Source organism: Peromyscus eremicus, chromosome 8a, assembly GCF_949786415.1.
Source record: "Peromyscus eremicus chromosome 8a, PerEre_H2_v1, whole genome shotgun sequence".
Classification (NCBI taxonomy): Eukaryota; Metazoa; Chordata; class Mammalia; order Rodentia; family Cricetidae; genus Peromyscus; species Peromyscus eremicus.
In genome coordinates this window covers 58,407,575-58,420,059 of record NC_081423.1, presented here as the reverse complement: position 1 = coordinate 58,420,059, position 12,485 = coordinate 58,407,575, and the positions used below count along the sequence as shown (strand labels likewise).

Here is a 12,485-nt window from a genome sequence, read left to right as displayed (position 1 = left end):
TCTTCCAAGTTGCTTTATGCCAGGATATTTTATCACAGCAACAGAAAGGAAACTAGAACAGGCCCTAAAATTTCCAGGCTAGGAACTGAACCTAAGGCTGTTGTAATTCACTAGGATAGGGACCACTGGAAGGGAATTTGATTTTTTTTTTTTTTTTTTTTTTTTTACGAGACAGGGTTTCTCTGTGTAACTTTGGGGCCTGTCCTGGATCTCGCTCTGTAGACCAGGCTGGCCTCAAACTCACAGAGACCTGCCTGCCTCTGCCTCCCGAGTGCTGTGTGCCACCGCTGCCTGGCTGGGAATCTGATTTTAATGGCAAAAATCATGTGTTTGTTTCTGGATATGCTGAATTCTTAAGTATCTTTGAGATTTTCAAGAAGTTAGCTAGATTTATAGATTTGAGTCTCAGAAAAGAGGTCAGGGCTTGCGATACATTTTAAGGACATTTAAGAGAAAACTGATGTCACTGGTCTGAATACAACTACCTCAGTTGAGAATACAAAAGGGAAGGGAGCCTAGGCTAGTCTTGAGGAACTCCTGTATTAAACAATCAGACAAATCCCCCTCTTTAATTTATATTCCTGCCAATGCATCAAATATTCAAATGATTCTCGCTGTTTACTACATTGTTCTGTTAGTAAACCAAACTGATTTATCTAGGCAAAATTCTGCCTATGATCCATATTTTCATCAGTTCCCTACCATTTTTGAAATTCTGTAAAGGGAATCCACAGCTCCTGTAGACTGCGTTAGATATTTTTCAGTTTTTTTCAAATTGCAGGTCATGATTCAATGGGTCATGAAATGAATTTAGTGGGCTCTGATTAGCATTTCAAAACGAGGTAAACAGAAGGCAAACTGTCACAGTACAGCACATGCAGTGAGCATCCACACATGCTTGCTTGAAGACTTAGCCAGTTTGACGGCTCTAAATGCCACAGAGCTCTCCCAGGCTTGTATCTCTATCCCAGGCCCCTCTCTTAAATTCCAAACATGTTTAGACATTGCCATTGGGTATCTACTGGACACATGCAACTCAAATATGAAGTGTGGGTCTTCTTTCCCTGTCTGTGGTTCTCAGATGTGGCAATGTCATCCTTCTCCCTGGGGCCATCTGTACTTCTCACATTCTACTCCACAACACATCTCATGTCAAGAACTGTTATTAACTCTACCTCAGAATCCAAATGCATCTTCCTACCCTAATTACAGTCATCCTGGCCTATGTCCATCTTCTCATCGGGGTTACTCCGGTGGCCTTTCAGGCGTCTCTGCTTCTACTCTGGCTCCTTCTGCTGCCTGGCCTTAACACAGCAGACAGAGTGAGTCTTTACAACAGGGATCAGGACCAGTGAGACTGTTCAGAACTAAATCACTTCCTGCCAAGTTTGATGATCTGAGTTCAATCCCTGAACCTGAGTGGTGGAAGGAGAGAATCGACTCCCCAGAGTTGCCCTCTGACCTCCACCTGTAAACTGTGGCATGTGTGTGTATATGCCATACACATACGCAAAAGTAAAAGAAATTTCAATAGAAAATCATTAGAAAAATCAGGGCTCAGCCAACTTTTCATGTAGAAGGCTAGAGTATTTAGACTTTGCAAACCTAGAAGAAAATTTTAATCTATTAGTTACTCATATAGCAAGCAGATTTCTAAAATCTTTTGACAAAATTAAAAATATAATAGTAGAGTATAGTTTTTATAATATAAGTCTACTAATGACAACAATGGAATTATTTCTTTTCTAATTAATTAATTAATTAATTTTATTATTATTAGTGTATGTGTGTGCATTCATATTCCCCAGCATGTGTGTGGAGGTCAGAGGACAGCCCTGCAGAGCTGGATCTCTCCTTCCACCTTTATGTGGTTATGGGGATTGAACTAAGGTCACCAAGCTTGCATATTAGGTAGTCGGGCAGGCTTACGTCCAAGGAAGCAAGCTTTACTTGCTTAGCATCTCACTGGCCTTAAAACAAAACAAGCCAGGTGGCGGTGGCACACGTCTTTAATCCCAGCACTCGGGAGGCACAGCCAGGCGGATCTCTGTGAGTTCAAGGCCAGCCTGGTCTATAAAGTAAGATCCAGGACAGGCACCAAAATTACACAGAGAAACCCTGTCTGGAAAAAACAAAACCAAACAAACAAACAAAAAACCATGTCATTTTGTTTAATTAGGGTTCAAGGCCAATACTCCTTATCCTAAAATCAACTACAAATGTCTATCTGGCAAAACCATCCTTAGCTGTGGTCCTAAAAGGGAAACATACAATTGTAATAACTTTATCTTGCAGGCTTCGTTTGCTCATCTCTGCTTGAAAACATAGTCAGCTCACATCACTCTCCTCTCAAGCCTCCCCAACTAGTTTGCTCTTCAACAGACTCCCCAGCTGAGCAGCTCAAAACAACAGCCATTTATTACCTTCACAGGGGTCAGAAGCCTATGCGGGCTGCCTCTCTGCTCAGGTCCTCACAAGGTGAGAATCCTCTTCGGAGGGTCTGGGAAGAGCCTTCCCAGGCTCACTGGGTTGCTGGCAGAAGTCAGCTCCTGTGATTACCTGAGATCATTACTTCCTAATGGTGTGGTTTGTGCCAGGCGTGTTTCCTGGTACTCACTGTGCCCTATTACCAATTTTCCCTCTGCTCTCAGCTCATTCTGCTGTGATCCAGACTAGCTTTCTTGCTAGTGCTTGAACCTACTCGGTGCACGCACATTCACATCCTTTCCTGGTGATCTCTGTCATTTGACTTTTTTTGTTCCAATTTTTATTACATGTTCTGCTGAAACAACCTCGTTTATTTTTTTGTTTTTGAGACAGAGTCTCACTATATTGCCCTTTCTGCCCTGGAACTCTCTACATAGACCAGTCTACCTGCCTCTGCCTCCAGAGTGCAGGGATTAATATTACTGATTGCCATTGAGCAATCACTAATAGTTACTGAACAAGTGATCACGTGGAGCTCAGCCCCAACTGATACATTGATAGCACAGCTCTTGCAGTTCAAGCTCAGGGAACAGGAAGAAGATGGGTGGAAAGATTTTAAGAGCCAGAAAGTCTGCTGTGAGATTGCATCTCCCAGAAATGTCGGGAAGCTATGAAGTCTCAACAACATGGCTGCCTAAACAAGACCTGGATAAGGATGACATCAATATAAAGGTTAACCTGAAAGGGGAAAAAGTTCTCACAGGGGTCCAATGTCAGACAAAGAACTACAAGAAACTAAAGAATGTTCAGAGTGGGAGAAATAGTCTTCTCCAGGGAAACCAAGTCCCAGTTGGTTATCCAATACCAAGTGGTCTGTCCTTATACAAGTAACATCATACGGACGGCATAGATTGCATTTATTTATTTATTTATTTATTTATTTATTTATTTATTTATTTATGTATGTATGTATTTATTTATTTTTTGGTTTTTCGAGACAGGGTTTCTCTGTATAGCTTTGGAACCTGTCCTGGAACTCGATCTGTAGCCCAGGCTGGCCTCGAACTCACAGAGATCCACCTGCCTCTGCCTCCCGAGTGCTGGGATTAAAGGTGTGCGCCACCACCGCCTGGCTAGATTGTATTTATATATTTAGAAACACACAAACACAACTACAACTTAAAAATAAAAGAGGCCATGAATTTGAGAGAGGGCAAGAACAAGGTGGGGATGGGTACAGAAGGTTGGAGGGAGGAAATGATGTAACTATATTTTAATTTCAGAAAATTAAAAATTAAAAATAATATTCATTGAATAAATGAAACTTGGGTTTCCACTGTTTTATACATATGCATATGTTTACTAGGTTGTGATATAAAATGTCTAGCTTACCAATGAATATAGTCCATAGGATTTGAAAATTACTGGGGCTAGACTATATAATTTCTAGGGTTCTTTCCCAACTGTAGCATTTAACGAATTTCTTTGGGCAGCTAGGCAATCTGCACCATATATCCTTTGAGTTACAGGAAGGTTTACGGCCTCGGGACTACAAGACACTAAATTACTGAACTATAACACATACTGAAAGAGGAAAATAGTTATCCCTACACATTCTATAATCACAGACTAGGAAGAAATGTGAAAACAGATAAGAACTGCTTAATGCCCCATAATATAAAAACATAAAGCTACTCTTTCCAGCAGAAAAAGATGTAACTTCAGATCAAATGACAAGAAAACGGTTTTCAGATCAAAATTTCCCTGAAGTTTCCGTTCACTTACTGAAGGAGGGAGGAGGAGTGACGGAAGATGTCGCTCAACGTCTCTGCTGTAGAAATTGTGTCCTGCACAGCCTTCGGGAGTAAGGCCCACTTGTCAAGAAGGTAGGATTTCCATTCATCCACAGGCAGATCCATGCCACCTTAGTTCTGAAAAGTTAGAGAATAAGGATTCACCTTTTTACAAATGCCCAATTCTAGAAAATCGAGATTTCATATAGCAAGTGAGAAGCAACCAAATCAATTTCTCGGGTCTTTTTCTATAGTTGTTGATACGCGGAAGGAGATATAATGGGTGGTACCAAGTCACTGGACATTCTGTCACTCAGAATATTCTTTGGAAGACTGTTCAAGGAACTACGGTAGATAGTGGTTATATAAATATGGTATTTGATTCCATATTCCAGTCCTTCTAGACTACGCTGTTTTCTCTAGTTGTCCAAGGCCTTCGCCCCAACAACTATGAAATTAAAGTTTTAATTTCTAAGATGGTTCAGTTTTCTGTTTCAATCTCCAGATCTTTCTTTCAGTTCATAGACTCGGGTCTTTGTTGTTGTTGTTTTGTTTTTGTTTTTTTCTTTTTGAGACCTGGTCTTCTTCCTATGTAGCCTTGGCTGGCTTCGAACTCACAGCAATCTGTCTGCTTCTAACTCCTGAGCACCACCACGCCAGGCCCCCAAATTTTTATTTTTGAGGGTCTCGTGTAGTCTAGGCTGACCTCGAATTTATGGTGTTGTTACGGATGACCTTGACCTTTTGCGGCCTCCACATCCCAAGGGCTGGGATTACAGCAGACAAGACGGTAGGTTCTCCAGTACTTTGGCGTGGGCCGTTCGTGCTTTTAGGAACACCACTACCCTCACTCGGAACCCACCTGACAAATTCCCACACATATTTGACTCCGTTTAAACGGCATCTCCTCTCTAAAGCCTCACTGATCCCCCCACTCCACCCCCCCCCCCCGGGACTTCACCACACGTGTGGCCCATATCGCGTCTCCCTTGAGTCCGGGCTCGACGGTGCCACAACGCCTAGGTCGGACTACGCTCTTCTGAGGGCGGGGACTGAGTCTGATTTACCTGGGTTATCCCAGTGTCAAGCTCTGGGCCTGGCACGGGCGCCGGGCACGCACCGCGTGGATGGGTGAAGGACTCGGGTCACTGCTTTGACTATATTTAGCAGCAGAGTTACCAGCGAACAGCTCCGATGGCCCCCTGGGCTGCCATGCTGTGTCCATCCGTCAAACGGGCGGGCAAACTTCCGACAGCTGGCAAGCGACCGACTCAGCGGCACCGCGCAGACACGGACGTACAGTAGTCCGACGCCCCGCCCTCAGTCCCCGGCCATCCCGCCACTAGGCCTCGAACCCGGCCTCGGGTGGGTCACGTGCTCCGCCCGCCGCGCGGCAGCCAATGCGGCGGCGGCCGGCGCCTAGGCCCGCCCCTCGCGCCGCGCGCACGCCGGGGGCGGGAGCGGCACGCACGGATGCGCTGGCCAATCGGTGAGCAGCCCGCGGGACCCCGGCAGGGAAGCTCGGGCGGTGCTGGAGCGCGAGCGCGGGAGTTAGCGGTGCGGCCATGGTGGGACACCTGAGCGAGGGGGCCATTGCGGTAAGGAGACGACCCTGAGCGGGGCCGATGGCTCTGGCAGCACTGGCCTGGAGCGGTGCAAAGCAGTCGGGGGGAGGGAGCCGCTGTTGAACGGGAGAGCATCGGGGAGGAGATTGCGTGGGAGCCGGGAAAGCCACCCGGGGTCTCAGTGGTCATGCCCCTCCCCACGAGGCATCCTGGTCCTCGTATACAAGCTCGCATTTCTTCTACCTAAGAAAACAAGACGAATAAACATGCTCCTATTTACCTTCTGCGGCCTCTCTTTTCTCCCTTTCCCCATCACCTCCAAACTTTTCTAGAGTTGTTTTCAGCTGATTGATTTCTTTGCCTCCTCTTGACTCTTGACTCCTATTAGACTTTTCTCTGGTCACGGGAGAAAACGTTGGCTGAAGTCGCCAGTGGTCTCCCAGGTAGCCAAGTCGGAAGACGTTTTTTCAGTTTTCAGCTGACATTGTTTGGGCTTGTTGGCCAACAGCTTCTTTCTGCTAACACTACGCTCTTGCTAGGGTTCCGTGACTTGCGTTGGCTGCTCTTCTTGTCTTATTTGCAAGCCCCTCTGTAAGTTTTTATTGACTCAAGGCTCTCTGAACACTAGCCCTCATCTGCATGTCAATTGCTCATTAATTTCTTCCTGCTGAGCTACCTTCAATCTAAAGGATTCTCTCTGCCCTCTATTCTCAAAGTCATCTTAAATTGAACATCTCAGAGCAAATACATGATGTCCTTAAGTCTGACTTTTAAAAAGAATTACATGTGTATATGTGTGTACATACACGAGTGCATATGCTTGATGTGGGGATGGCGCATATGCCTTGGAATGCAGAGGACAACTTCGTGAAGTTGTTAGTTCTCTCGACACTTCTCTGGATTCTGGGGATTGAACTCAGATATCCAGGCTTGCACAGCAAGCCTCTTTGCCCACAGAGCCATCTTGCTGGCCCTCAGTTTGAATTTCTGGATGTCTCTGTCTCAATGAATTACACCATTATTCCTTAATTTATGCTAGTTAGAAACTAAGGGATCCTCCCTGCATTTTGCCTGACTGGGTGCCTAGTCCTGTCAACAACTGAAGTATGTTTTAACTCCACACAGATCTCTGAGTCATCTACTTTCCATCCACACTGCAACAATCATTTGTTGTCTGAACTAGTCAGATCTACTCAACACACGTTCTCTCCACAGTCCCTGCATACGGTCCCCTTGCCGGGCCTTGTCTGTTTTTCTGTTTTTCTCCTTTAAAATATCTTTCCCTGGAGGCCATTGATCATTGTTTCTATTTCTTTTGTTAACAGAATGTTCCAGTTCATCTCAGTTGTTGGTTGGCAAAGTAACTAGACTGAATCCATTTATTTTGAGTTTTTGTTCCCTTATTATAGTTTGTATGACTTTGGGCAACATTCTGAACTCTTCCCTTGTCTCTAAAATGAGGGTGATACTGAGTACCCATTGCACAGGACTAGTTGGAGGATTGGGTTTCCGAAGTTAGTGTTTAGCGCCTGCTAATGCGCTAAACAGATGTAAATGTGCATTTATTATTTGATTACTGTGAGTTACTTTGTGTTTCCTACACTTAAGTTGTAGAGACTATGAGGCCTGTCTCTACAGAATGAAACAGTGGAAAGAGAGAGGGACAGAGGCGGAAGGGAGGAAAGAAGCAGCTTGGAAGAAAAGGAGAAGGAGGAAAAACAGTTGTCAGAATCAAAGGGATATTTGTTACACTAGGGTTGTATTAATGTTGAAGCTTGGGATATGATTTTTGAATTGTCCTGACTAACATGGCTACCACCTTGTACCCTTAAGACAAATTATAAATGATTCTTTACTCTTATAAAGAATGTTCATAAGGTGATTTAAATAATTTGCTAAGTTTTTCTTAAATATAAACATTTTAGAAAGAAAGCTGTTTCAGACATTGGGTGAAATATTACTTCTTAGACTTTGCTTATAAAGTTGTGGGATTTTTTTTTCTTCTTTTTTTTTTAGGTTTTGATCGTAGGTAAAAATGTTTTTTGTTTGTTTGTTTGCTTTTAAAGACCATCCCAGTTGTTCTGGAACTGGCTTTGTTGACCAGGCTGACCTCGAACTTACAGAGATCACAAGCTCCGCCTCCCGAAGTGCCACCATGGGGGGGGGGCGCGGCTCCATAGTGTTTCGATATGTGTTTATGGTGATGGAGTATGGAGATCCCTGGTTACCTGACAGACGTGTCATTTTAGCACAAAAGCATCAGACCTCACTGGCTAAGCAAATAGCAGAAAGTGGAGGCATTGGGGGGAGAAGTTACCATAAAATGAGCTTATGCTTGGAACTATGGTGATAAGTAGGATAAGTACAAGACTTACTTACTTCCTATCCCTAGGGGTGGAGATCAAACCCAAGACCTCAGACACGTAAGCTAGGCAAGCACTCTACTGCTAAACTATACCTCTGGCCAGCCCATCGTGTCTGTCTTCACATAATTCAGATATAGGAGGAAAAGGCAAGGAAATTAGGTTTTTTGTTTTTTTGTTTTTTGTTTTTTGTTTTTTGGTTTTTTTTTTTTTTTTTTTTTTGGTTTTTTCGAGACAGGGTTTCTCTGTGTAGCTTTGCGCCTTTCCTGGGACTCGCTTGGTAGCCCAGGCTGGCCTCGAACTCACAGAGATCGCCTGGCTCTGCCTCCCGAGTGCTGGGATTAAAGGCGTGCGCCGCCGCCGCCGCCGCCGCCGCCGCTGCTGCTGCTGCTGCTGCTGCCGCCGCCGCCGCCGCAGCCGCCGCCGCCACCACCACCCTGCCGAAAATTAGTATTTTTATGATTTCCAATGTCAGTTATTTTTTTTTTAATCAGTGTCACATTTTACAATCAAAGGTGTTAAAATGGAAAGAGGTATAAACTGCCTGTTGCCTTATTTGATTGCTTTGTGAATTTTTTTTATTAGTAATGTGACTTGAAAATTTTAATGTACTTTAAGAAAGATTTATTTATGTATTTTATATATATGGCTCTTTTGTCTACATGAATGCAGATGCATACTAAAGGGCATCAGATTCCTTTATTATAGACAGCTGTGGGACACCATTTGAGTGCTAGCAATTGAACTCAGAGCCTTTGGGAAGAGTAGCCAGTGCTCTAACCCCTGAGCCACCTTCCTAGCCCCAATTTAAAGTACTTTTTAGGGTACGTGTTATCATATGTTCCAAAGAAAAATTTCTCTTTGCCTATTTATGATACATTTTAAATTAAGAACAATAAAGTAATAACCTGCATGTGGTTTTTAAGTTAAATAGAACATAAAGGTACTTAATGAAATTATTGACCTTTGCTTCACCCTGCCCAGTGGGTTTTTTGTGGGTTTTTTTTTGTTGTTGTTGTTGTTGTTTTTGTTTTTGGAGACAGGGTTTCTCTGTGTATCCCTGGCTGCCCTGGAACTCGCTCTGTAGACCAGGCTGGGATTAAAGGCGTGTCACCAACACCTGGCTGACCCAGTGTGTTTAAAACAGGGTCTTGCCATGTAGTCTATGACCTCTACCTTACTGTGTAGCCCAGGCTGGCCCCAGGCTGGCATCCACCTGTGGTAGTCCTCCTACCTCTGCCTCCCCAGTGGTAGGATGAAAAGTGTGAGCTACCACACCCAGGCCAGAAATAACTTCTCAGAGGAAAACTTGTCCACGGGGGCCTGCAAGATGGCCCAGTGGGTAACGCACCATGCCTGAGGATCAGAGATTGATTCCCCGAACCTACATGGTGGAATGAGGGGACTGACTCCTGCAACTTGTCCTCTGAGCTACACGCACACAAGGAATAAAGATTAAAAAAACAACAACAGTCGCCCCGTTGGGTTCTGTGGAACATTTCTGTAAACCAAGTTAGCCAGAGGTTGAAAGGTCAAGACCAGTTTAGGCTGCAAGATCCTATCTCAAAAAGGATAAAGAGAAAACAAAAAGGTCCAGAGATGTAGCTGAATGGTAGAGTGCTCGCCTACTTGGTGTAAAGCCCTAGATTTAATCCCAGCACTGTACGAAACAAACTTCTAATGTGGCCTTTGGTCTGTCTGGGTCGGTAACGCCAGCACTTGAGAGGTCTCGGTAAGAGGATTGGTATTGGCGACTCTCCATGGTGAGTTCAGCACCAACCTGGCCTAGATGAGACCCTATCCCAAAAAAGTACAGAAAGGAGGGGGAAGATTTGTAGTTTCGGTTTTGCTTTGGTTCCTTTTTTTTTCCTTCTGAGAAACAGTCTCATTGTGCTGTTCAGATTGGCTTTGAACTCCTGGCCTCAGTTGTTTCCTGTGTCTGCCTGCCAAGTAGCTGGCATTACAGGCCTGTGGTATACTAAGCCCAGCTTTATTTTTATTTTTTGGCTATTGTAAATGAAGATGCTTTGAACATTTATGTACAGATCTTTATACATATGAATATTTAAATATACCACATAAATTATTCATAATATATACATAAATTATGTAATATGTATTAAATTTTTGTATATATAAAGTAATCCAGATATTTGCAGATAAATATCTGGGAGTGTGATTGCTAGGTCATATGGTGACTGAATGCTTAATTTGATAGAAATCTCCACCTTTTCCCAAGTGTTTATGGAAATTCTAGTCGCCAATACTTAGTGCCGTCCATCTCTGTGTTTTGCTGTCCTGATGAATGTGTAAGTGTAATGCTGGCTCTCTGTGATCTTATTTGTATTTCCTTCATTAGGAATGACATTGACCGTCCATCAGTGTCTTTATTGTCCATCTGTATAGCTTGGGAAGTGTCCACATTTTTTTGAGGTCTTGAATTTGGGTTTTATCTAGAATGTGGTAGTATGTGACTGTTGTCCCAGCCAGAAGCTGGGGGGGGTCAGGAGCTCCAGGCTAGCATAAGCTACAGAACAAGAGCAGGTCCTGAAAGACAAAAACGTGGCAGGATTTATTTTGTATATGTCTTCTGTTAAATATAAATATAAATATCACAATTATTTTCTCATAGGCTGTGTTGCCTTTTCATGTAAGGTTTTAAAGGTCACATGCAGAGACTCCACACTGACAGGAGCTCAACCACTGAGCTACACCCCCACTTACCTTTCCACTTTTAAAAACACTTATTTGTGTGAGTGTGTGTAACCATGTGCCACTGAACATGAATAGAGGTCAGAGGACTACTTACACAAATTGCTTCTCTCCTACCAAGTGGGACCCAGGGTTTGAATTTTAGGTCATCTGGCTTGGCAGCAAGCGCCTTTACCCCTATTGGCTCTCAGTGACACTCCCCACACGCCCAGGGTCTCACTCTGTGACCCTGGATGGCCTCAAGCTCACAGAGCTTTCTGCCTCTGCCTCCTGAGTGCTAGGATTGAAGGCATGCATGATGGAGGCTGTAGAGACGGTTCAGTCAGTAGCACTGGCTATTCTTCCAGAGGACCCAGGTTCAATACTTAGCACACAATAGCTGCTCACAACTGTCTGTAACTCCAGTTTTCCTTCTCTGAATTGTACTTTTGTATTCTAAATTTTTACAACTTTTATTTATTTCTAGGTTAAAAATCTTTTGTCCCATGTTTTTCTCCTAAATTTCTAAAGTTTTAGATCTGCTTTCAGACTCATGAACCATTTCAAGTTAACTTTTAATTAGTTAACTAACTAGTTAGTTAATTATTTTTTGTGAGCGTGTGTGTGCAGATCCATGTGCATATGTGTGTAGACCTGAATTCAACCTTGGGTGTTGTTTGAGACAGGGTCAGTTGTTTGAGACCTGCAGTTTGCTAAGTAGACTAGGCTGGTTGACTGTCCTGAGCCCCAGGTTTCTGCTTGTCCTTACCTCCCCAGCGCAGGAATTACAAGCATGTACCACCACGAGTAGCATTTTAAAACACAGGTTCTGGGGATCCAACTCAGGTCACCAAGCTTTGCCAAGCATTTAGCAAGGCCTTGGGTTTACTTCTTATGCATGGCGATTTGTCAGACCAGTTTTGTTCCACTGAGGTACTTTGTTGTGTTTGACAAAATCCATTGAGTATGTAGGTCTGTTTCTGGAATCCTGTGTCACAGCTTAGCCTGGTCTTGAACTCATGATCTTCTTGCCTGAGTCTCCTGAGTATTGAGGTTTACAGGCATGTATAACCATGCTCAGCTGTGTTTCTGTTAGCATGCATTAGTCATTTGGAAAACATCGGCTCATTACACTTTACAGATCTTCCATGTTTGATGTTTTATTTAATTAGAAATTCACGTTCGTACCGAGTGCGGTGGCACTTGCCTGTACTTCCAGCATTGGAGGCTGAGACAGGAAGCTCTCGAGGTCAACTACAGATACATAACAAGAATGCCCCCCCCCTTTATGTTAATATCACACTGATTTCATGAGAAGAGTCTTGAGTATTGGGAGCTAGAAGCAGGAGGATCAGAAGTTCACAGTCATCCTTAGGGACTTAGCGGACTTGAGGCCAGCTTGGGCTCCATGATTTGTCCAATGATAATTAAAACTTTTCTGCTGGATACCTCTGACGGGCTCTTTTAAATTTAGTTGGATTCTCTTATTGTTAGTGTGGTGTCTTTGCGCGCACAACAAAGCACACGGAGGTCAGAAGACAGCTTCCAAGGGTGTGTTCTCTCCCTCCACAGCACCTGGGATCGAACCCGGGCTCTCGGCCTGTGCAGCACCACCTTTACCCACTAAGCAGCCAGGATGGTCCTGG

At 43.9% G+C, this 12,485-nt stretch overlaps 2 protein-coding genes across 3 annotated transcripts in view; one reads left to right on the top strand and one right to left on the bottom strand.

Annotated features, from left to right (window-relative positions):
* Smyd4 (SET and MYND domain containing 4) overlaps nucleotides 1-5,568 on the bottom strand; it is a 56,877-nt gene extending 51,309 nt beyond the window's left edge. Inside the window, exons 1-2 of one of the 2 annotated variants that reach the window (XM_059271202.1) lie at nucleotides 5,288-5,568; nucleotides 4,213-4,358 (exon numbers count right to left, since the gene is read on the bottom strand). In XM_059271202.1, coding sequence (XP_059127185.1) covers nucleotides 4,213-4,346 — 134 coding nt within the window. In that variant the 5' untranslated portion in view covers nucleotides 4,347-4,358; nucleotides 5,288-5,568. Of the gene's footprint in view, nucleotides 1-4,212; nucleotides 4,359-5,287 lie in introns of those variants that run through there. The other variant, XM_059271203.1, reaches the window with a different exon arrangement.
* A 124-nt stretch (nucleotides 5,569-5,692) lies between these two features.
* Nucleotides 5,693-12,485, top strand: part of Rpa1 (replication protein A1) — a 54,417-nt gene continuing 47,624 nt past the window's right edge. Inside the window, exon 1 of the mRNA XM_059271201.1 lies at nucleotides 5,693-5,818. Within this exon, the coding sequence (XP_059127184.1) occupies nucleotides 5,786-5,818 (33 nt within the window). The 5' untranslated portion in view covers nucleotides 5,693-5,785. The remainder of the gene's footprint in view (nucleotides 5,819-12,485) is intronic.